This window comes from Odocoileus virginianus, chromosome 12 (genome assembly GCF_023699985.2).
Source record: "Odocoileus virginianus isolate 20LAN1187 ecotype Illinois chromosome 12, Ovbor_1.2, whole genome shotgun sequence".
Taxonomy (NCBI): domain Eukaryota; kingdom Metazoa; phylum Chordata; class Mammalia; order Artiodactyla; family Cervidae; genus Odocoileus; species Odocoileus virginianus.
Window position 1 is genome coordinate 17,537,769 of NC_069685.1, and position 25,985 is coordinate 17,563,753.

A 25,985-nucleotide genomic window follows, 5' to 3' on the forward strand; every position below is an offset into this window, starting at 1 on the left:
TTGATTCTTATCCCATTTGGGGTTAATCTCAAACTCTACCTCCTTTTAAAACATTTCCTAAATATTTCACGTTTCAAAATCTGTATCATATGCCTTGACACATAACTATTGTCTTTTCTTGCACTGCAGTTTCATTTTTTGAGTCATGTCTCCCATAATATTCTGTTAGGGCAAAGAAGTCACGTGAAAAAGCATTAGTCGTTCAGTCGTGTCTGACTCTTTGACGCCATGGACTGTATAGCCTGTCAGGCTCCTCTGTCCATGGGGTTTTCCAGGCAAGATTACTGGAGTGGATTGCCATTTCCTTCTCCAGCAGATCTTCCCAGCCCAGGGACTGAACCTGGGTCTCCTGCATGCAGGCAGAGTCTTTACTGGCTGAGCCACCAGGGAAGCCCAGGAAGTCACATGGAAGACAGCTAATGAGACGTATCTTAAACGAGCATTTCTTTCCCAGCTGTGCTGTATTACTAACTGGTTTTCATTAGGCTAAGCCAAGGCTGCTTGCTTCCCTCTACCACTCCACCTTACATCTTCTGTGTCTCTTGCAGAGTAAGTTCACCTAAGGTCTCGATTTAGAAATACATGTTGACAGTATGTAATGATGAGAGTATTTCTTCTGATGGGAATTATCAGTGGTATGGCTTTTAATTGCAACCCTTCTGTTAACCATTATAACTTGTAGTTGCATTTTGTGTCCACTGTAACAAAGAACCACATAGCAATGACTTGATGCCACTATATTTTCCAGTCTGGCCAGGCTTTTGAACAGTGAATCAGCAGTCAGCCCATTTATTCCTTGGGTCATCTTCCAGCAACAGTTTCAGCCTTTCACCACCGTCCTGCTTACCAGGCAGTATACCTCTTTATAGAGAAAATCGAGGTCTGAGCTGTGAACTCCATTTCTGGACCACTTGCTGTGAGAGCATCTCCCCATTCCAGCATCCATCCTGAGCGCCTGCCTTGGGAAGGGGGCAGGGGTGCTGTTCTCTTGTCCTCAGCACCTCTTCCCCTTTCACAGCTCCTTGGTTTCTTCGTTCCAGCAGCCCATGGTTCTTCAGTAGCTTGCAGTTAATTCTGGCTTAGAAAAAGTTCCCACTGAGGTCTCCAGGAGTCCAGTAGTCAAGTCCAACAGATACTTCATTTTTCTACGTGCTCAGCCTACTTCTTAAAACTCCCCCCCGCTTTTTTTCTTTTTTATTAATTTATTATTTTTTCCCCATTTATTTTTATTTGTTGGAGGCTAATTACTTTACAATATTGTAGTGGTTTTTGCCATACATTGACATGAATCAGCCATGTATTTACATGTGTTCCCCATCCCGAACCCCCCTCCCAAAACTCCCCTTTGGTTTCCCATGATACCACTCTTCTAGTGTACTTTGTGCCTGACTTCTCAGTCTTTTGTTTTCTGTCAGCTTTCCCATTTAAAGGTTAGTACTTACCATGGGGTTTTATTCTCCATAAAATAGTTGTATTTACTATTATGATTTTGCTTCAATATAACTGTTCAATAATCTCATCCATGCATATGGTTTTTACTACCAAATATATTGTCATAGGCTAGACTTAAAGTCTTAAGATGGCTTTAATTACCTACTGGTTATTTCCTCCTGAATGTCCAATTGAACTCTCTTCTAAAATCTGTCCTCTTAGCTCAATAAATGACACTACCAGCAACCAATTACTCTTGCCTGAAAGGCCATTCTAGACAGTTGATTTCCAACATCCAGTCTTTCACCAAGTCCTATTGACGGTTCATTCTAAATAAATTCCTTTCCCATCCTCCCTACCTTACTGCTTAGTCTTCTCAAGCCTCTCTCTACTGTTTTCCATGCTACCAGTTGAGTTTCCAAAATGAGTATTTTCAACTTTGTGACTGCATTAAATTCTTCAGCGCATCTTGTGCTAAAAAGATAAAATATCCAAAGTCCTTTGATCTGGCATCTGCCTACATTCCCAGGTCTTAACTCTTGACTCTATTTTAGGCATCTCCAGGCTATAGACCTACTGACATGTATTTTCTCAAATATTTCAGGCATCTGTACCTTTGTTGACCCATGCCTCAATGGCCTCTCTCTGGACTGCTCTTTCTTCACCTGAATTTGAAGTGAAGGTGACAGACATCAAAATATTTCTGAAATAGGCATGGAAGCCATTAAAGGCGGGGGTTAGTCTACTCTGCGTGAACTCAGAGAAGATTGAAAAACATCAAGTATATAAAGGGCTAGGAGAGAAGAAAAGTAATGAGCAAGTGGAGATCAAGGACTGTTCACGGACAGGCGACAGGACAGATGAGGTCACATTTCAGTGTGTGCTGGGAACATTATCAAGTACAGGAAGGACCAAGTGAGGAAGGTCAAAGAAAAAGCCGCCAGAATTGATGTAGTGATAACAGGGGCAGCTCCACCAGGGGATGACCTGAAACCAGATGGAAGGGGCAGAGCACCCGGTTCACGCTCAGCCGCTGTGGCCCCTGTGTGCAAGTGGGGCTTAACAATAACAATGTCTGGGCGGTCCTTTAAGCCTCCTGGTCTACTTTATGTGAGGACATTACATATGTGATCTGTATTTTGGGGAGGCAAGGGGAACCCTACCTGCAGTTCCCCAGCCATTCCAGTAACTCTCTTTTGTAGCTTTTCACTGTTCATAGTATGAGTCCTCTGTACTTGTGGTTCACCTGTCCCTCAGTGCCTTCGTTGTTAGCATCCTCCACAGTTAAAGCTTGGCCAGTCCTCTTGAGAATAAGACAGTTTCCCCACCTTGGCAAGTACACTGATGTGCCTCCTGAATCACACCAGAAACCTTTGAAACACGAGTGTGGCAGGGAGACTTGCAGGCACACTTCGTTTCACTATGCTGCATGTCGCAGATACTCTGCTTTATACAAATAGAAGATTTGTGACAATACTGCTGTCAACATGTGTCTATCGGCATCCTTATTCCAACAGCATTTGCTCAGTTTCATCTCTTTGGTAATATTCATATTTCAAACCCTCCTTCAGCAAAAAATAACTGACTGAAGGCTTACATGATAACTAGAGTTAATAAAGTATTTTTAAATTAAGGCACATAGTTTTGTTTTTTTTGGAGAGAATATTATTGCACTTAATAGACTGTCATACAAATGTCACTTCTATGTTCACTGGGACACCAAAAATTCACATGATGCTTTATTTATTGAGATACTCGTAGTGGTCTGGAACCAAACCCCCAATATCTCTGGGTACGCTGTATTTGATTTGGCATACATCTGCTTCACTTTTTATATACCTGTAGCTATCTTTTTAAACACTGCACCTCAGCAGTAATGCTTTGGGTTCAGGACTTATAAATGATATATTACAACTTCCAAGTGAGAACTTAGAAAAACATGAGTATTTAATGCAAAATGCTCCGTAACAAAAACAAAACTCTAGACTGTAAACAGCAGAGTTTTTGGACACTGTATGTTTAAACAAAAACTCTTGCTTATTTTACAAGGTTTAATGACGTGATAAGTGCATGAAAGTTGGGTACTAAACTGTTTTACAGAATCTGCAAATTATTTGGGCTGTATGACGTGAATTCACCAAAATACAGTGGTAACTTTGCTGCACATTGGAAGTCACCTGGGAAGATTTTAAAATACTATTGCCCAGGTCACATCCCATACCACTTAAATCACAATGTGTGTAAGGGGGAGCCAGGTATTGGTATTTAAAAAAAAAAAAAAACTCAATGTGATTTCATTATGCAGCCAGGTTTGGGCACCTCTGTCACAAATTTTACATTTAGACATCTGTCTTAATCTAAGCTTTTCTAAAACATTCAACAGAAAAAGGTAGTTTAGGATATTATATACTGTATATTTTATTGATTCTAAAGCTGTTTTCTCATTTTAATGTATAACTAGGATGAGTTTTTTTAAAACTCTTATGAAAGAGTACACTATGTTAGTACCTTGTCCTCTAAAAGAAATTACTTTCAGAAAGCTATATATTAAGTGCCACCAATGCTACCATTGTTTGAAAAAACACTTTTGAATTGCTTCTTGGAGTAGAAGCTAAATTTTTAAACATACTTAACTAGGGACACAGATGGTAAGTCCCTGACGGCTCAGATGGTAAATAATCTGCCCTGCAATTCAGGAGACCTGGGTTTGATCCCTTCATGGCAACCCACCTTAGTATTCTTGCCTGGAGAATCCCATGGACAGAGGAGCCCAGCAGGCTACAGTCCATGGTGTCGCACAGAGTTAGACATGACTGAGTGACAAACAGAAGGACAAGAATAAGAGACAAATTTTCCTACCAAGGAAGGTTTTGGTTTTAGAAATGGTAAAGTTACTTAAGAAACTGATGTGAATTAAGCTAGGTGCTGCCATACCTGGCAAAATGAAACATGGCTAAAGTTCACACTAGTTTTCTTGAGACCTTCATAGAACTGTATATCCAATCTGTTCCAAAATGTTTCAAAAATATTTTTGAGCAATTAACAATTGCAATTAACAATTGCCAGCAATTAACCCAAATTGTTTTGAAGTGCAAATCAGTTTTAATGCTTTTAAGAAACCCAAGAGATTTTCTGGTCTATTCCCTGTATTGTAAATAAACTAAAGTTCAGAAAAACTTGACTCAGTTTCAGTTCAGCTAATCAGTGGCAGACCCAGACAGAACTTTTTCTCTGACCTCAATCTCTGTTCCCTCCCATCTACAAAACGGCAGGGGTTGGGGTAAAACAAGCTTAGTGTCTGAGTAAGTCTATCTCACCATGCAGTGTGATCCCTGCTCTCACAAACGTAAATACTAAAATGCTGCAGAATTTTACTGGGTGTTCTCTTCAGGTTTACCAATCTTAAGATGTCAGGGGTAGCCCGTATCCAGCTTTCCATCATCTCTCCTGCCTGGTGTTTCCTCCCTGTGATGCAGGACTCTTATTGTATTTATACTCTTATTATAATTATACTCTTATTATACATCCAGCATTCTAATATGCAAGTGGTCTACATCTAGAAGCCTGAATCTGCTCGATGTGGCAGTTTAGACTCTGCTTTAGATTAAAAAAGAAAAACTTTTAGATAGTTTATATATTGTAAGAACAAATGAAAGTCAACAAAAATAAGCAGGTGAAAGACAATGACATGAAGAAAAAGGCAGGACGGCAAAAGGAATACATACTACAGAATGGTACACAGTAATTAAAATCCAGCTATAAGGTTTGGTTTTGCATGTCTCAGCAGCCAAAGCAAATAGGAATCCATCCTGAGATTTCATCTTGGTTTACCAGTAGCAGCCTAGAAGCTGCAAGGCTTCTCAAAATATTCTGTCAAGAGGAATGGATGCGACTGCGTCCTAATGAATAGTTTCTTAGAGGTGAGCTTTCCACAGACATCTGGCAAACAACAGGCCTGGAGTTGTGACTGCTGTTTCATCGCAACAGGTCAAAGTAGGGATGACATCCTCTCCTGAAATTGAAGCACTAACCTACAACTTCAGATCTGCCTGGACAAATGGGGCTGAAAAAATCTTACCACTCCCAACAGCCCCTCACCTATTTGGGTCTTAATTTCTATTAACACTATCTGCCCTTTCAAATGGAAGGATTAAGAGTGGCTTGTTAGGACATCATGAATATGTTAGGACATCAAGTACAGTGCCCTTTCCTTTTTTTGCTTTGAACCTTAAGCGCTGACCTTAACCTTAAACCTTTACTTAATGACTTACCAAAAATTTACATTATTGTTTTACAAATATCTCACAAATCTGAGATTGACAAGGTAGGGGTGATGCTGTATCTAAATGAGAAAATGGAGGCCCTCGAGTCACAGTGGTCACAGCTAAGTCCTTTTACTTACAGCCCATTCTCTTCTACAGAATTTGCTTTTATAAGCCCAGCTCCAGACCTCTTGCCATTCCAGTATCCAACCACTCTAGATAAAAGCCTGCCTGTGCTGTATTTTTATACATGTCATTTAAAAAAGTTAAGAGCTCCTTATTCAAGCACATTCATTTTTTGGATGCCTTTCCAGTTGAAGTCAATTATGATTATTAGCATGTGTTTTTATTTTCTTCTTTTTTAGAATTTAGTCCCACTGGGACTTTGCTCAGATTATTTGGGCTTTTTAGGCCCAATTATTTTTTAAAATATTTATTTGGCTGTGCTAGGTCCTTCCTTGTGACACATAGTTTTAAGCTATGGCATGTGGGATCTAGTTCCCTGATCAGGTATCGAACGTGGGCACCCTGCGCTGGGAGTGCAGAGTCTTAGCTGCTCCGTTACCAGGGAAGTCCCTAGGCTCCATTTTAAATTAGGAGCAGTTTTTAAGTCATATGCAAAGATCCTGGAGCCAAAATAAGGGACTCAAATGTTATACACACCATTATGCTTTACTATGTCATCCCTACCACCTCCTGAAATATCTCCTGAAATACGGCCATGGAGGAATAAAAAAATCCACTCTCACTGTCTTCAAGAATCCGTACAATTTACCTTCTAAAACTCTTAACAGTAGTCAAAATATCATGGGCTATAAACGGAAAAGCTGGCTCAAAAGGGACATAGGCATGGAATAAGAAACTCAGTAATGGAACATATTGATAATTTTAGAAATTTAGAACAGAGATCTGTTATTTGCCATTATGCCTTCAGGTAACTGATGGTCCCCAAGGCAGAGCTGTCTACAAAAGAAAGACTAGAGAAGTAAAAATAAAGTGCCACCTAGCAAGATTTATAAACTACTAAAAAAACTTTACATAAAATGCTCACATGACTACATTTTCAATGAAGACAAATACAGATAAAAGCATACAAAAGTATGTGTTTAGCCTACGTCCACAGCAATACTGAAGGGTGACCTGTCGGTATTTCCAGGAGCCCTTTTGCTCAGAGGCATTCCCACCCACCCCCACCCTTCTCCCATAGCCTGTTAACATTTGAAATGGAAACACTTTTTTGGCTTTTATTCTCATCCAGATTTGCTTATGATATGGGTATGATAATTTCAAACTGGTGTGCTTTAGGGCAGGTAAACAGTATTTAATGCCTGTCCAAATCAGTATTCTGCTTCTCAATGTACAAATTCAGTCACTGTTAAGATCTGAACCAGGTGATAGCTGGTACAATGATATTTTGATATATATTGAAACCCTCATTTGTTTCAAAAGCATTTCCAATACCTGGAGGAGCTATTTTTGCAGACTCCAACCTTGTCACCAGTGATACCTCACAAATATAGCATCAGATGCTGCCTTCAAATACACAGCCACCTTTGTCCACTTTAAAATGAAGGTCTGACTGTCAGGGATTGTGTGGGTGCCACATTAACAAAATTAAAAGACCAAATTTATTCTCTATGCATTAAAAAGACAAGATATTTAAACACTAGCTTTAAGAGACAATTTATTAATCTCAAATATTTACAACTCACGGGTTAAAATATATTATTACCAGTGGGCTGTTTTCTGGGATTTCATTAGGAAGGAGTTTCACCTGTTAACTTTACCACTTTATTTCTGAGCAAAGAGAATTCCAGGTTAACTTCTTATATTCTGCTTTCTAGATGTTTTAAAACCAGTTACCTGGCCATCTTAGTAAATCTCAACCACAGCTTCATGAACAGACCAGGAATAGTTTCCCATCTCTGAAAAGAAGGTCCTACTGTCTTTAGCCACTACCACCTAACAGCCCCTAAATATATCTACTGTGCAAAAGCACCTTCAATACAAATAATGGCAGAGTGACTGCAAATGAATACCAACAGCACTCCAAGGGAATACCGGAAATGTTAACAGTGACTAAATAATGAAGACTGGCCATGGAATCTCTTCAAGAAACACAATAATGGAGAACACAGAGGCATAGCAAAGATTTATGAAGAATGAATCAAGGAGAACTGGTATTTCCACTTAAATAACAAAACCCCCTCAAGACTAAATACCTCCTTTATACACTACTATTAGACCCCAATAAAAACATCTTTAAAGCTTTAAGAAAATTACTATAAATTATTCTATAACTTATGTTTTGCATGGTTTTAACATGTTCATGTTATAATTTAATTTTACATGGATATAAAAAAATAAATATTGCCATGCATAACTTGATATTAAAAAACACAAATAAATAACTTGAAATGCCTAGAGAAACTGTTCCTGCATACTTGTTAATTATGGGAGACTCAAGCAAGTCTAATATTTTAATATAGTATCCTCTAACAGAAAAAGCTTCAAAACAAGCCTAATACAATGCCCTTAAATGATCAACATGTAATTAATCCTAAGGGAAAGAAGAAAATGCAAAGCAATACTGGAGTGCAAAAACCTTTTTCGCTGAAGGTTTCAATGTGAGCTAATGGGGTTCCTTCCCAAGGGCATGCTGGAAACAATGAAAGAAAGAAGTGAGAAACTGGGAACCCTTCCTCAGTCAACTTATTCTATTTTAGTTTCCGAAACATCCCTGGTTAAGACCCCTGCGATTAAAAAGACACAGACAAGTGTTTATAAATGTCCATCAGGGTTCCTCGTTGAAGCTGAAGTCACACACTAGGGACAGGTGGTCTGAAGGGTAATTGAAAGACGGTAGCCGGTTGGGTCCAATCTGCTCCTCGGTGAGCAGGTCCAGGGCTGACCGCACACTGAGCGCCTGCCTGGAGTACCAGATATAATCGAGCGTGTGCCGGCACTCGCCTGAGGTCCGGATCTTCCAGGTCGTGTACGGAGGTTCCGACTGCCCGTCAGCGCTCAGCAGCTTGTAGGCGCTGTTCAGATTGAGGCTGGAGGAAGCAAAGTGCTTGTAGACCTCCTCTGTGGGCTCTGCGTTGAAGTCTCCACAAACAATCAGGGGAATCTTGGCCCCTTGGGTGATGGTCTGCAGGTTTTGGAGGAGGTCGCAGCCTTGAGCTGATCGAAATCGCTCCCAGCCGGTGCGAGCCTTCAGGTGGGTGACGGCGACGCAGAGCTGGCGGCTGGACTCCTTGCACTCCAGGATCTGGGCGATGGCCACCTGGTTGGTTTTCAGCGTCATGGCTGTCAGCCGGATGTTGGCACTGTTGACCAGCTTGAATCGGTTTTGGAGGAAGAACAAGGCGCAGCCGTCGGGTCCATTGTTGTGCTCCACATCCAGACAAGGCGACCAGGGCTTGGGGAAGAAGGTGCCCTGATAGCCCAGTCTACTGAGGAGGGGCTGGAAGGTGTCGAAGTAATGGTCCACCTCTTGGAGGCACAGGATATCTGGCTGGTAGGCAAGGATCTCTTCCAGGATCAGACATTTCCTTTCTTCCCACTTGAGGGCTTCGATAGGACACTGGACAAAGTTGTCTTTGCCTTCGCCAAGAGCTGAAATACAAAAGCCGGTCGGTTGTCAGCTGCTAAATACCTGGGGGTCTCCTTGGGTGTAAGGCCACCTAAGACCTTCACAGTACTTTCTCTGCTTCAAGTGCTCTGGGGGGATTCTCTTACTGCACTGACCTCCAAACTTTACCTCTTACCATCCACATGAAGCAAGGAATTGACTCTTTCATATTAAAACTATCTGTCTCTATTCCAGAAGACATAATAAAGCCACATATTCCAGGACATAAAACATTAAGTTTTAGCTTTAAACAATATTCTTGAATACATTTAGCCCTGTACTAAGCCTTTATAGATACCATAAATGACACCTATTTTGAACGGGCAACTTTTACCTCTATCTGGGAAAAGAAAAAAAATGAATCCAAAATTTTGGAAAAGTCAGGGAGTATGCCCTTCTATTCCAGAAAAGGAGGGGGAAATGGTGACCCTGGTTTCCTCTTAAAATTTCAAGAGCTCCACGATCAGCACCACTACACAAAGTTGACTGACACCGCTGTTTTTAAACGCAGCAGACCCAGGAAAGGCGTCCTCTCTACCGCAACAAGTATCTCGAAGCACAGAGAACAGAGGCAACATCTCTGGCCTCAAACGATAAAGATGCGATTGGATGAGAATCTGGCCAGAGTACCCAGACCACTTCCCCCCCCCCCCCCACCCCCATCTCCTGCAGGAGATTCTACATCGCCCACTCGGTAGACTCAGTCTCTCCCTGGCAAACGCTATCTTAGTGCTGTAGACTGAAAGCTGCAGACAACAGAAAATTTCAGGCTAATGAGACCGGGGCCTTGAAATCTGGATGTGCTGGGAGACAGAAGCTGTCACTGAATACGCAAAGTCTACCGACACGTAAGAAGGAAATACCTCTGAATCGCTGGATTTATCAGTGAAAACCAAAGGACTCCCTTTCCCCACCTCCCCTTGTGAGAGCTCCCCGGCTCTAGCCGCCCCCCACACCCGTCTGACACCCCGCCCCCGCCCAGGCGGAGGTTCGTCGGGCATGCGCAGAAGCGGCGAGGCGGCGGCGGTACAGGCAGAGATGCAGCAGGCCTACCTTGGGCAAGGATGTTCCACTGCATGACCCTAATGGGAGGGTGGCTGCTGGGGCAATCGGCCGGCAGAGCCACGAAGTCCCTCTGGAACCGCGGGGGCCGGGTGTGCAGGACAGCCCTGCATTCCTCCAGGAGCTCTTTGGGGTCGATGGGCTCCACGTGCTCCGGGTCGGCGGCCACCAGGTACTCCGGGTGCTGGGACGCCGCGCTGCTGGTGAGTGTCTTGGCGAGAGCACTGTACAGCCTGCTCGTGCCGTTTCCCATGGGATACACTGCAGGGAAGGAGACATGGTTACACACTCAGCCTTCTCCTGCCTCTCTCCCGTTCTCACTCAGAGCGACCACAAGATAAAGCAGTTAGCGTCCACAGAAGCTGGGGCCGATGTTGCCACATTCATGGTCTATGGAGTGGACTACAGGAGCTCCCAGGTTCTAGCTTTCTAGGAGGACAACTACTTGAAATACCTTGATCTTTACGGCTTATTCTAACCTGAGACTTAAATAAATTATAAAGACAATTTATAGACACAGTCTTACAAAAGCATGGCTAAACAAAATTCACATTCCTTTTTCTATGTATTTTAAATGAGAACTTGAAGACCAGTTTTAAACAGCCAGATGTCAGAAAGCCTGGTTACTCCGAGATGACCTTAGAGCAGGCTCTTAGTAGGTCATCTACTCAGATCCCTGTTACAGGAAGAATCAGCTGGATTAAATCCATTTCTCATAGGGCTCTGGCTTTCTATAGGATTCTGTGAACATCACTGAGCAGTATAGTCTGCAATCTAATCTCTAACTGCCAGATTTTTAAAAAATCAGAAAAGAGGTTGGCGGTGGTGGGGGGAGAGATAGTTGGAGATGGGGGTGGGGTGGGTGGGGAATGGTGGTGCAGGAAGCACTTTCTAGGTCCATTTCCTGGGGCTTCTGATTCTTACCTAACTGGATAATAACTAGGGACGACAGAGCACAGTCTTCAACAAGTTAACATGAGGGGAGAGCTGTCTGTCACCTCACTAGGAGGCAGTTGATTGCTTTTAAAGGTCAACTTTGTTTTCTCTTCATTACAGTGTAAATTAGGCCAGATTCTGCTTGGAACCATATTTAAGATTCCTGGTTTGGATTTCCTGACCTCATCCACGTCCTTGCCTTCTCTTGAAGGACACAACGTTTTCTTTACAAAATACATTATTTGACAAGCTGATTGCACCTGAAACTAGCAAGCAATTGAATTCACCTTAAATAGCAGGTCACAAAGGCAAATTCAAGTGTTTACCTCTAGGATTTATCCTTAAACATCAAGACCAAGATGCAGGCATGCTCTATTATTCCTTTTCAATGACTCAAGTAGTTCCCCAATGAGAAAATGAGGCAAAGAAACACTAGTTTTCCCAATACACATTTCTGCGTACGAGCAACTGCCTGCAAGCCTGTTCTCACAAAGGCACATGCATGAACACGTCCACACACTTATTTCCTGGATGCCTGATATTCTTTTTTATCAATTTGCTTGCCTATCTGAGTACATGGGTCCAAAGAAATTTTCTTCCTGGCTGGTAGTACAACTTTGAAAATCTTTCTTCTGTACTTCTAGTTCAGCAAAAAGCAGTAAAAAAATACTGTTTTCTCAAGCATGGTTTCCAGCATCAGTAATAGCCTAACAGTAGACCAATCTGTCGGGGTATCACGGCAAACTCACAAGGGCTCCAATATCTGACATCTGTCAGGCTCCAGGCAAATGAGCAGCTTGAAGCTGTTCACAGTTTTAACAGGACTGCTCTGCATCCTTTTGATGACATCAGCTTCGCCAAGCTGAGTTTCAGGGTGGTTGCTGTGATAAAAAAGCAAGTACCATGCGAAAATGAATGTGAAAAAGGTTAATTGTGTCCAACAGGAGTTGAAGATTTAAGGAGTTATCCTAAACCACACTTCCTCCTAAAAACTTTTTAAAAAACCTTCAATATAAAGTGAACAGTATAATGTGCTAATACAATGAAAGTGCTGGAAGACATGCCCAGAAAGCCAATCAAAATTATATCCTATTGCAAAATAAGCTAAAAGATATTAAGAAAATGACATGGAGAAGGAAATGGCAACCCACTCCAGTACTCTTGCCTGGAGAATCCCATGGACGGAGGAGCCTGGTAGGCTACAGCCCATGGGGTCACAGCCCATGGGCCATGACTGAGCGACTTCACTTTATTTAAAAAAAAAAAAGAAAATGACAAAGTAGTCTAAATTAGAAAACTTACAAATGCGGCAATGTGTAACAAAACACACAGCAGAAAGAAATGAGGAAATAAAGCTTGAGAGATAGTGGCAAATACTATGTACTAATTTAAAGCAAAGATGCAACATATGGATAAAAGGTTCTTGTAGCAGGAAAACCAATGCAAGGAAATGAAACACGTATTGATACTAAAAACTATAAAAACTCTTCAGAGTAAAAAGTTTCAATCATGCAAGATGAATTAAGTTCTGGAGGTTTAATGTATAGCAAGGTAGCTTCAGTTGAGGATACTATATCCCATACTTAAAATCCTCCAAGCGATCTTAGATCTTAAGTGATCTCACCCACCCCCCCCCAAACACACACTATGTGAGCAACATGTTAATTAGCTTGATTGAGGTAATTATTTCAAGATGTGTACAAATATCAATGGGCTTCCCTAATAGCTCAGTCGGTAAAGAATCTGCCTGCAATGCAGGAAACCCGGGTTCAATTCCTAGGTTGGGAAGATCCCCTGGAGAAGGAAATGGCAACCCACTCCAGTATTCTTGCCTGGAGAATCCCATGGACGGAGGAGCCTGGCGGGCTACAGTCCATGAGGTCGCAAGAGTCGGAAACGACTTCGCGACTTAACTAACTACTACAAATATCAAACCATCACACAGAACACCTCAAGTACATACAATGTTTGCTAATTATACCTCAATAAAGCTGAAAAAAAGGTCAGTGGTTTAAAAGAAAAATTATGAGGTTAAAAAAACATGTATCATGGACACACACACACACATACCTGAGACTATCAACCCAGAATGACCAACACCAGCTGGACTGTAAAGAAACAAACAAATCCCTTGGACTCCAGGCCAAAAACAGCAAGTAACTTACAAGTTAGAGGATCAGACTTCAACTATAATGTTTTTAGACCAGAAGAAAATGAAGTTACATATTTGAAACATGTCAGGCTTTATATATATGACTCATGGTATGTAAGCCAAGAATTTCACATCCAGCAAAACTGGAATACTGACTCTAGGAGCACTTCTTCCAGAAAATACTAGAGCAGGGGATGGCCAACTGCAGCCAGATGTACTTTGCAGTCCTTGATCTTGAGATGTTACACATACACACAAGCACACAACATGTGACAGGATCATTTCTGGCCCTCAAAGCCAAAATGTTTACTATCCGGCCCTTCGCAGAAAAGTCTTACCACCCCTGGAACTAGAGAACAAAAGCTTTAGACCAAAATGACCAGAGATACTGATATACGAACTGGTGGTGCTGTATTAAACATAGCAAATCAAGTCTAAATGAGGTTAAGACAGTACACTATCCACTGGCTATGTGATCCAAGAATGAGCCAAAGAGGATTTAGTACAACAAAATAAAAAAAGAACAAAAAGCTTGGGATAAGGGGTGGGGGTGGGACAGGGCAGGGACCAGAAAGAAGCAAGCATATTCAATTAAAAATTATTTGCAGTGATCATCATTAGTTACAGTAGAATCAGAATTGTTACTCTAGACTGCTTAAACTGGGTATTCTAATTTCATTATTCCCTGTTGTCCTTTTTTGGTTTGGGTTTTGGAAATGTATTTATAGGGCTGTTAGCTGGAAAACTCAAGGAAAACACATTCTTTTTTTTTTTTTCCATTTATTTTTATTAGTTGGAGGCTAATTACTTTACATCATTACAGTAGTTTTTGTCATACATTGAAATGAATTAGCCATGGATTTACATGTATTCCCCATCCCGGTCCCCCCTCCCACCTCCCTCTCCACCCGATCCCTCTGGGTCTTCCCAGTGCACCAGGCCCGAGCACTTGTCTCATGCACCCAACCTGGGCTGGTGATCTGTTTCACCCTAGATAATATACATGTTTCAATGCTGTTCTCTTGAAACATCCCAAAACACATTCTTATTAAAGCCAGCTCAGCTCAAAAAAAAGTCAGCTCATTTTGGTCCAATAGTGGATTACTATATCTTGTCATTCACCTTACTTGTGACTTTTGGAGGGTTTTCAAAAATTAAATCTACCACCTAAAGACAAAGGCTTTGCAGCAAAAAAGAGGAAGGACATACTGCAATGTGGCCATCAAAGCCCCAGTTTAAGTGCTTGGATTCTGAGTAAATCCAAAATTGGAGCCGACAAGTTTTGTTGATGACTTACTTGGATGTGGCCTATGAGAGAGCAGTCAAAAAAGTTTCCAAGATGGGTGGTTGAGCAACTACAAGGATGAAGCTGCCAATACAGGTTAGGAAAACTGGGTAGGGTTTGCAGAAAATAGTAGGAGTTTGGCAGTTAGGTAGGACTGATGTTCAGGAGAGAGGGGCAAACTGGAAACAGGTGGGAGATGTTTGTTGACAGATGGAGGACTGAGCTCTGGAGCAGGCAGACTACAGGTCTGTTTGCTAACAGGGTTGACACGTTAGAGGGAGAAACCCATCAAGCAGACTGCAGGCGTGACGGCGGAGGCAGCTGACAAGTCCTCCCCCTGAACCTCGGCGTCAAAACCAGCCATTTCAGTGCTCTGGAAGTAGACCAAAGGCTTTTATCTGCAAAAGCTACTGGACCTTTAGTGTGTGAAAATTCACAAGGTCAACGTGGAGGGGTCAAGAGGAAACGCAGACTCTGACAAATAAATCTATTACAAATGCATGACAAATTCACAGAAGGGGGTTCAGGAAAAAAGGAATGGTGTCACTTTCGAAAACAGCTTTTAACTGCTCAAGACTAAAGGAAGTGCACTCAGGTTAGCAAAGCTGTTTCTCTTGGTGGGGGTGGGTGGGTGTCAGCAATTCCGAAAATGCTTTACATGGGTATGGCGGTTGAACAGATACAGTGAGTAATGGATGGTGGAAGTCTGATTTCTGTGAAAGAGGAGAGCTGCAGATAAATGAGGGAAGGCTTAGAAGGAATCATGTGGTACTGAGGTATCACACATCATCCAGATTTCATGTTTTGCTTACAGTACATGTAGATGTATAGACAAAGAGCTATTAGGGATGTCTGAGACACCTTTGGAGAAATGCAGGGCAAAGGTTTTCATAGCAACACTGAGGCATCCTTTCTCTGTCTTCCTTATCCGCAACTGTGAGGAAACGGCCGCTTTGTCAGCATTGACTCAGGCAGTGGCCCCAGGCTCCGGGAGGGGCCACTGTGCTCTTCACCATTATTCAGTTTTTAAATTGCCTGCTTTGCCCTGAATGTCCTTCAGTGAGGTGGCAGTAAGCACTTCTGTTAACTTGGAGCCCTGAAGACCCATCTTTAAATCAGACCAAGAGGAAAGCCCACATAAACACTTGTACTGCACATAAAATACGCTGCCTTAAGCAAGAGCACTCGGGTGAGTGTCTGGCCTGCAAAATGAACTCGCCCGTCTTCACTTAAACTTTAGTCAAGCACATATGGATACAAGGCAGACATTCATCCACTAAAATGTAAGAAGTGAGCCTGTCACTTTACGGAAAACAACTGACAGTATTTTTGCCCATGAGAAAAATTTCCCAGAGGAAATTTTGGAAAACATATTTGCCATCAGGAGCCTGACAAGTTCCCAGTACCTTTTAAACTTCTGACAAGATTGGCAGTGATAGTTAAGGTTATTTCTATACTGTATAACATCTGGAAGAGCCACATGACCTAGTTAACCACACTTCCCAAATAACCAATAAGATGTTCACTGATATGGTATCAGATTTGATGTTGCAAATAACTATTAACATAAGCTACCACAAAAGGCTACCCACAATTATTATAAAAGGCTATTAAAATAATTCTCTCCGATTATATAACCAGTGAGAGACTGGATTCATATCTTTTAACCAAAATATCACAACAGGCTCAATGGAGAAGCAAGTAGGAGGATGCAGACAGCTGTCATCCATTAAGCCAGACTTTCAAATGAAGAGATTTCCAAAACCGTCACATGGTGCCACTCTTTCAACTAATCTTTTTATTTGGGAAAAGAAAATGCTGGTCAAAAAGTAAAACCTAGACAAAAGCCAGGATGATCTGGGTACACACCTGAGACGCTGCTGGAGTTGACCTAGCCTGGGCCCAGCGAAGAGAAAAGCACCGCAAACCGAAAAGGACTGACGTCGCAGGAAGGCCCCGTTCAAACAGCAGCCTCTGCTGCCGCCCGCTGGCCACTGTGCTCAACCACCCCGGACAGCTTAGAGAACAATTCAGCAGCTAATTTCCACTGGTCTTAGAGACGCCTGAATAAATGTGGCCACCTTCAAAATAGTCACGAGATTACCATCGAGCTAAAACAGCTTGGATGCTGGGTATGCAATATATTTATTTAATACTTAATGAATAAATCAATGAAGATTCACAGTCCCCGTGGCTCACAGCTTCATGGATCAAGTTCAAGTGGCTCCCTTTTTCTTACTCTTATTTAAGTCACCCTTAATATTTAAATTACAACCCCTGTTCTTCACTCATTAGTTCCATGAGGATAGGGACTGTATCTGCCTTGTTTATGGACTCAAGGTAGGTCGCCTGGTTTTCCAGAAATCAGGGCTTCTCTCTTCACTAATCAGATCCTGAACAAATTATTTATCTCTGTGGCTCTGTTTCTTCATCTGGGGATCACCATGACCTACTTCACTGTGTTACTGTGAGGGTTAAGAGAGTTAAGCGAGCTATACCTAGTACAGCTATTTTGTTCTTTTCTTGCCGGGGTTTAAAGGGCAGCTATTAACATCTGAGAGCCAAGCATGTACCACACTTATCTTTCCAACGATCCAGCGAAGTAGGTATTGTATTCTCCATTTTATAGACACGAAGACTGACTGCACAATTGGCCAAGGATCTGGCCCTGGAGAGGGCTGCCTGCACCTCGGACCCCTGCTCATCAACATCTCCGACACTGCTGACCCAGAGTCAGGATGACCGGATGGAGCTGCGCCAGGGGCGCGCGTGGCATTAACAAAGGTCCAATTTCACCTCGTCCCTCTGCCCAAGTCACCACCGTCAGGGTGTGCACAATGGCACAGCACAAGTGTCCAAAGCGGTGTAATAATGACCCGCTTTACTGGCACGTGACATTACTAGAGGTATCAAGTGAAGGTCATGTCTCCCAACCCAGCGGCTCTATAAATACAAGCTCCTGGACACAGTGCGACAATCCCAGTGACCTTTCTTGCTAGGCAGGAGTCAGACACAAGAATACCCAACTGCGTTCTGGACAAAGCGGAGCTGTCCCTTCAGTCATGCCAGATTCATCTTGAAAATATAGCTAAGGAAAGAGAAATCCCTCCACAACGAATACATAGGTTAGCGTGTTAAAACTGGTGCTTGATTATGAGTGGGCTGGCCAAGCATTTGCACAAGCCAGACTTTTCCAGCAAAACGCTAGAAAACTGAAAAGGCAGAAACAAAGAATCTGGTGTGCCAGCTGCTCTGCACCAACTAAGACATCAGGTGTAGGTTACTACCTGGCGCCCATCATAACATTCCCAGGATGCTCAAGAGGTGGTCTGGGTCCACAGCTATGAATGGAAATACGGGGCTAAGGAGTGCTCTGCTATTCTTCCCTGGGGGTCAGAGGTCCACATACATCTCCCAGTGCCTGGTATGAGATGCCTATGGCTGCTTACATTTTTAAATGGTTGAAAAAGAAACTAATATTTCCTGACATGTGAAAATCATGCAAAACTCCAAACTCAGCATCCGTAAATAAGGTTTGTCCACACTACAGCAGCCGAGCTGAATAGCTATAATGGATATTTGGTCTATTAAGCCCAATATATACTAGCTGGCTCTCTACAGAGTTTGCAGACTCCTGCTCTAGATTGTGAATTGTACAGTCCATGTGTGCATACTTCGAAAGACTCCGTCATTTAAAACAGGGAAAAACTAACTTTCATATATAGAGTTCCATAGCCTTGCTTGAATAATTACAGCCCATGTAGGAAAAGAATCATCTAAAATGTGTAGCGACACTGGCAGCAGTTTTTAAATCTCCAGTCCAATGACTCATTTTTAAGATGGGAATTGATAAAGAATGTACAATAGCTCATCAGACACGAGGCCAAAAATACATTATTCTCCTTCCTAAGAGCTTTCTGGAATAAAGTACACACATGCATGTTTTTCTAAAGTCTGAAAGAATACGGGTAAAACCAGAAAGGATGCCACCAGTGGGCTTAAGAAACAATTCCAGGAAGACAGAGACAGGTTTGAATTAACAGAGAACCCACAGTGGAGGGCAATGCAGTACAAACTACCAAAGGTAAATTAAATATGGCTTTTCCCAAGGGAGCTCTGAAGAAACCCAAAGCTAAGTCCACAAAGACAGAGGGCCATCGTTAGGGTCATTCTTTCAGCAATGGTATTTGAGACAGCTGCTAGCTCCCTCACTTCCCCTCTCAAGACAGAAGAGGGTGGCCTCTGCCAGCTGGAAAGCAGACTTCAGAGACGTGGAGACAGGCCCTGGAAGGGCTCCCAAGAGTGATGGACCGGCAGGGAAGCAATGCAGACCAGGCGCTAACCATGGACCTCAGGGATATTTCTGAAGGCGTGGCTGGAGGGGTGAGCTGAGCGTTGGCGAACACAGAAGGGAGCCTGCCTGCACTCCCCCACCCCCAAACCTCCCCAACTACAGAGAATGCAAACTGCTCTCCCAGGAGGAAAGGTCTGGGGTTGAAATATGCACACACAACTATATAGGACACAAAGTAAGACTAGGCTTCTATGAACAAAGGAGCAGAGAATGTCCAAAAATTATAAACAGCTGCAAAATAGGCATGTTCCAAAAATCATGAAATATAAAGAGATAATTCTTTAAAAATGCAAGAGGAGCCACAGAGGGTGGATCCATATGGACAACAATCTGTCTAGCAGGAGGTTTAATAATATGAGAACAGGGAATTTGATAAAATAGTGATGAAAATCCAAGAAATAGAAATTTTCCTGGGCTAAAGAATGCTCTGTCCCTGGTGGATCAGTGGTAAAGAATCTGCCTGCCAATGCAGGAGACGTGGGTTCAGTGCCTGATCTGGGAAGATCCCACATGCCATGCTCAACTATTGAGCCTGTGCTCAAGAGCCTGTGAGCCGCAACTCCTGAAGAACTTGCACCCTAGAACCCCAATGTTCCGTTTTGCAACAAGAAGCCACCACATTGGGGAAGTCTGCAAATTGCGACTAGAGAATACGCCCTGCTCTCCATAACTAGAGAAAAGCCCACACAGCAATGAAGGCCCAGCACAGCCAAAAAAAAAAAAAAAGAATGGTATGTCCTTAGACTGAATGGGCTCATCTGATACTGAGACATTTATCCTGATAGAACTTCTGAACCCCAAGGACAAACAATCCTAAACTTCTAGAGGATAATTGGTACTGTCAAAGAGATTGACGTTCTGAGGCAAAATTAACAGACATGTTATTTTTAAAAAATCATTTCTTGAAATTGTCATGAAAATTTTCCAAATAAAATTCAGATTGAACCACAGGAAAGAGAACTGTAGAGCACATCTCAGCAAATCTATTTGACCTGAAAAGATCTGAAAGATGAACATGAAAGCAAAACATAAAGGAAACAGAAAATCATCATGTCCAGGGCATCACTAGGACATGCAAAATAACTTCTTCGTACCCTGTACTGGATGGACCTGCCCAAGCACTGGACGCTCAGAGTCGGGGGGCAGGCTGGGAAAGGCAAAGGAAAACGATGCACAAGGCACTTCCTGGACACCCTACTGCAACTTTTCTTTACTGCTCCATGATTCTGGCTCCAGGTATCTCTGGACTTCTCAGACTACTCCATTCTGAAGGGAAAAAGCAGTTTTTACACCATTCTGCACAAATCCCTCATAATCCAATAGCCATCTCTACTGGAGACTAACTTCTGGGGACACTAGTTAAGAAACTTCTAGCAGGCTTCCAAGCATTTAGCAAAACAAGTGTCTCATTGGCTGTCTGCCCAGGCTATACATCAGAACTAGCAGATGCTCAAGACCCACTTGCAGAAACTAAAATTCAGATGATCTGAATTTGAGATGATCAGGCATTCTTTTGATAGTGTTAAAAGAAAAAAAAAGTACAGTCATCCCTTGGGGATGGGTTCCAGGACTCTCCTCAGATGTCCAAAATCTGGATGCTCAAGCTCCTTTTAAATAATGATGTACACCCTTGGTATCTGCATCTGGGGATTCAACCAACCTTGGATGAGGAACCCAGGGGGAAGGGGGGGGGACTGCATTTCATAAAGACACTTAAATCTGACAGGTATGATCTTTTCTTAGCCCTCTTTCTCCTAGACACTCCCCGACACTGACGCTGAATTCTGTGTAGCTGGTAGGTTTCAGCTGCTGCTTTGAGATCATGTAGAGACAAGAAGACAGCTAAGATTTTTGCTTGAGGTCTTATTCCTTCCTGTAGGAAGGCTGCTCTCCCCATTCTAAAACAGCAAATCCAGGAACTTCTTGCCTAGGACTCTGTGCTCCCAATGCAGGGGGCTGGGTTAGATCCTGGTCCCTAGGAACCAGATTCCACATGCCTCAACAAAGATTTCATGGACTGCACAGCCAAATATTTTTTTTAAAAATAACAAATTCAAAATTTCAGTTGTTTTTCATTGACGTACAAGTGGGTTTACTATGGAACTAAACACCCATGCGCATCATCCTTTTATTCAAATGTGATAACCATTCAAGTGTTAGCAAAGTCCTAGGAATCCTGATTAAAGAGTCATTCCCAACAGTAAATATACGCTGAGTGTCCCTTCCTCCTTCCAAGAACCAGAATATACCTGCCTCACTTCTAGCAAAACACCAGAGGAACCTACCCAGTAGGTATTTTATCTGGAGTGAATTGCCATCCCCTTCTCTAAGGGATCTTCCCGGCCCAGGGGTCAATCTCCGCCCCCCCCCCCCCCACAACCGCCGTTCACCCCTGTTCCCACACTTGCTTCCAGGCAAATTATCTCTGTTTGTCACCCTCCTCTCTTGCATTCGAAGTTTTTTCCCTAACAAATCCAGCCACACTCATTTCTTAATTTCCAATGCAATTAGTCATGATGTACTGTGTTCAGTAAAACTTATAGATCAGTTGATATAATGGTTTCTAATTCGAAAGCCCCCAGTAACTCACTGTACTTAAGCCCTTACCATTGAATGCTATGGGAAAACAAATACCATGGTTCTCCTACAAAGAAAATATATTTCTATAGAAGCTTGTTAATTACAAGCTGTTGCACTTCTCTCTCATAAGCAGATTATTCATTGTTAAAGGACATACTAAATAAAACCACCTCCTCAAATGAGCTGGTATTTGCTTTTAAAATCGTACCAAGAAAAAAAGCAATGTGTTCCAGTGGTGGAGAACAGTAACTCAGCCAACTCTTCATTATCTGAGGAGGTGGGATCTGGAGGATGGCATTTAGAAATCCACAGATGACAGCAGACCACATTTCATCCAGCAGAGTAACTGACAGCTGCTGCTTCTCTATGGGCCCTGTGATCCTTCCATGAGAAAAGGTCCCCTTTAAATTCTAATAACCCAGCATTTGATGACTGCAAAGGGGCTGCACTCACCTTTGCAGTGACATGTGACTGCCACAGGGCGTAGGTTATCAAGGAACTGATTAACAAATAGGGTCAACAATTGGGATTTAGCACCCCTCCCCCAAAATAAAGATTGGGGCTTCCCAGGTGGTGCTAGTGGTAAAGGAATCCACCTGCCAATGCAAAACACGTTAAGAGACTTGGGTTCTATCCTTGGGTTGGGAAGATCCCCTGGATAAGGACATGGCATGGCACCCCACTAGAAGTCCCATGGACAGAGGAGCCTGGCGGGCTTATGACCCATAGGGTCCAAAAGAGTCAGACAGGACTGAAGCAACTCAGCACACACGCACCCCAAAAGATGCTGGAGGGAGCAAAGTGTAGCTTTCAGTTCCTTGAAGACTTTCTCTAGCCAGATGTCTAAACCTTGAGGCCTGTAATAATCTGCTTTTTATTTATTGTTGTCATTCTGTTAAGTAACGTGGAACTCGGGACCCACCTGTAACGATTCTTTTTAATAAGTCTACAATAGGATCTATGAATCTTGGGAAACATTTGGCAAGGTACCTCTTCTCTCACCTTGCCACATCCATGCTTCACACCTTCCACATTGCTCCTGGCTTTTCCCAAGCAAACTGTTTTTAATCTCTTTCAATTTTAACTGTACGTCAAGGACCAACTCAAATGCCAACCACTTTTTGAAGCCAAGATGATCACCACTTCATGCTCTCCAGCACCCTTGTGCCATTTGCAAACCTTTAACTGAAAGAGAATAATGAAAGGTGTCTTATTTCATGAAACACTCAGGTCTTTGTGCAAAACTCATCTCTCTGACTGGGTACTAAACTCCTTAGAGGCAGACTATGTCTCACATTCTTTTACCTCCTGTAAGGTGGCACCTAGCTCAAATGGTAAAGAATCTGCCTGTAATGCAGGAGACCAGGGTTTGATTCCTGGGTCAGAAGATCCTCTGGAGAAGGGAACATCAATCCACTCCAGTATTCTTGCCTGGAGAATCCCATGGAAAGAGAAGCCTGGCGGGCTACAGTTCATGGGGTTGCAAAGAACTGGACACTTCTGAACGACTAACACAAATAGATTGAGACAGATGAGAAATGGAAAGACTTTATGAATGAGTGATCAAAGGATATGCAAATGAATGCATTCATGAGTTTCTCCCAACAAGCAGCTGAAGCCAAAACTGAGCAAGATGAGAAAACTGCCTAGGTCTTGTAATAGTTTTACAGCCATAAATCCTTTCAATTTCTTTCTAAAACTAGGGGATTTCAGGGGACTTCCAGGAAGTTCATTAAACATCTTTCTATGTCAAAGGCCTAAGATCCAACATGTCCTGACCTTTCTTCCCACTAACAGCATAGATCTCTATCTGGATTACACAAGCTATGTGTATTCCCAAGATGAACCTACTGGCTAACTCTGCCCTAGGACCTGCAGGAAATTTAAGGTAAGAGGTTAAGACAAGAGATATGGTGCTACAGAAGACACCAGCTGATTTTCTTTTACTTCTCCCACCTCAAACCCAACAATGTGCCTCTAGAAATTTTTCCATTCTAACAGTTACTTCACAAATGTCAAATTCCTACAGAACTGCAAAGAAAATCTCAATGACTGTCAAGTTCACCCTTTTTAAAAAAAGAACAAAAGAGTTTAGTCTCCAGTAATCAGTTTAACATCCTAATTTTATTTATTTTTGGTCACGCTGGGTGGCATGCAAGATTTTAGTTCCCTGGCCAGGGGTGGAATCTGTGACCCCTGCGGTGGAAACGCAGTCTCAACTGCTGGCCGCCAGCGAAGTCCCTTTACAAAAAGAAAATCCTGATTTTAAACAGTATGTCTCAATCTAAACATCCGCCCATAATCTGAATAGAGGCCAATCATCTGAATAGAGTTTAGTATCTTGACTTCAATCACATTTTGGGTGATCACTTTCAGTAAAGAAAGCCACATTGAACATACTTTCTACTGCTCTATCTGTTCTGAAGTTAATACAAAACTTGGGAATTCCCTGGCAGTCTAGTGTTCAGGGCTCCGCTTTCTTTCACTGCCCTGGCGGTTCAATCCCCGGTGGGGGAATTAAGATCCGGCAACCCGTGTAGGGCAGCATAAAAGAGGTAACACAGAACTTCTGGAGCAAAAGGTAGTCGTTTACGATCTAAGATGTTCATACATCTTAAACAGCAGTAAACTTGAGTACGACTAAAGTATACCTGCTAGCGTAACGAAACTGCCCACTTTTGAAAGAGAAGCTTTATTAATTTTAAAAGTATGGCTAACTTGTATGTAAATTGAGGCCGCGGTATTGAGGCCTCGGCCAGATACTTTCGTGGCCCAGAAAAGGGAAAATCCAGGGAACTTCCCTGGGGTTCCAGTGGTTAAGACTCCACATTTCCAATGCAAGGAGCACAGGTTCGATCCCTGGTCATGGAAGATCCTGCCCGCCGTTTCCCTCCCCTCAACCCAAGGAAAATCCAGAGCACGTGACCTATAGAACAGGTTCCTGGCAAAGAGATGGCATCACCTTTACAAGATCTTAACCCCAGGTATACAGGACGCATGATGACTCTATAAATATAAAGACTGGAAGGGTCCCCCAAAATTCAAGTCCGAAGAGTCAATGCGTGTTCATACATTTTTCAAAATTCAGACCACCTAAGCCACACAGGCCACATGATCGGTAAGTGTAACTTTATAGACATATTGCATAAAATGTTCCACCATTAGCGCAGTAAGTAAAACACAATCTGTGGCATCGGAAGGGGAAAAGATAACGTAAGTCAAGAGCGAGAAATACTGAAACTGCGGCATCAAACGGGAAGGATTAAACGGAAACCTAGCACGCGGTTCCAGTTCCTACCGGACGCAATGCAAGCCCCAGGCAAGAGATAGCGAGAGCAGAGCGGCAAAAAAGAGCAGAGACGGCGGCTCCGGGAGAAGAGGCACCGCTTCCCGCTCGCAGCCCACCGCCCGGCAGCCCCCGGCTTCCCATTCAATCCCCGCCGTCTCCAGGTGGCGGCCGCCGCGTTCTCCGCCCGGAACGGCGGTGCACTCACCTGTTCGGGAGCACGACCTCGCGACGTCGCGGGCCGCCGAGGCCGCCGCCAGGAGCCGGGGGGACTGGAGCCGCGGGGCAGCCGTGGGCGAGAGGCGGCGCGGCGGCGGCGGACCGGGCGGGCGGCGCAGGCCGGGCGCGTCCCTCTGCAGCAGGGCGGAGCAGAGCCGCCGCGGGCTCTGATACATGCCGGGCGCCGCCGCCAAAACCGCCGCGGCCCCTCGCGCGCCCCACCGACCTGCGGGCCCCGCCGAGGCGGGCAAGCCCAGCAGACTCTTGGGGCCGTCCGAGCAGAGGCTCCGGGGCTCCTTCTCTTCCAGCCGCGGCTCGGGGGAAGGTCGCAGGCAGACGAGCCCGAGACGGCGCGGACTAAGCTGCGGATGCCGCGAAGCGGAGGCGCTGTCTGCCGCGGGCCGGCTGGAGCTGGAGGGTAACCGGCGAGCGCAGCGCGCTGACAAAGCGGGCGCTACCAAGCGAACCAGGGAGGGGGTGTCCATGGGACCGGCGCCCGGCGCGACCTGGAAGGGATTCGTAGAACCGGAGTGATCCTGCTTTGAGAGGACGCAGATATTCAGCTATTTATAGGGTGGAGGCTGTAGGAGGTTCAAAGTAACAAGTATCCCTCAAGGCAGTCTTAAAGAAATGAGCCTCCCCTTCCGCTGGGTGGAGTGGAAACGTCCACAGGCTGGGAGTCCCAAGACCGTTCCAGGCTATGGCCCAGGGGACACGTGTGTGTCCGAGTAAAAGGCAGAATCCGTGTACGCGTGTAAGTGAGAATCCGGCAGAGGGTGTCTGC

The 25,985-nt window shown here is 43.6% G+C and overlaps 1 protein-coding gene across 2 annotated transcripts; it reads right to left on the bottom strand.

The window, feature by feature from the left end:
- Positions 1-7,832: 7,832 nt before the first annotated feature.
- Positions 7,833-25,642, bottom strand: NOCT (nocturnin). Of its 2 annotated transcripts, none has more exons than XM_020908533.2 (3): positions 25,191-25,642; positions 10,381-10,650; positions 7,833-9,311 (listed from the first exon to the last, which is right to left on the bottom strand). In XM_020908533.2, exons 1-3 carry the CDS (start codon positions 25,375-25,377, stop codon positions 8,488-8,490), a joined length of 1,281 nt encoding a protein of 426 aa, XP_020764192.2. In that variant the 5' UTR covers positions 25,378-25,642; the 3' UTR covers positions 7,833-8,487. The 2 variants fall into 2 exon arrangements, with proteins under 2 accessions (XP_020764192.2, XP_020764195.1); XM_020908536.2 differs by lacking the exon at positions 25,191-25,642 and adding an exon at positions 16,632-16,653.
- Positions 25,643-25,985: the final 343 nt, after the last annotated feature.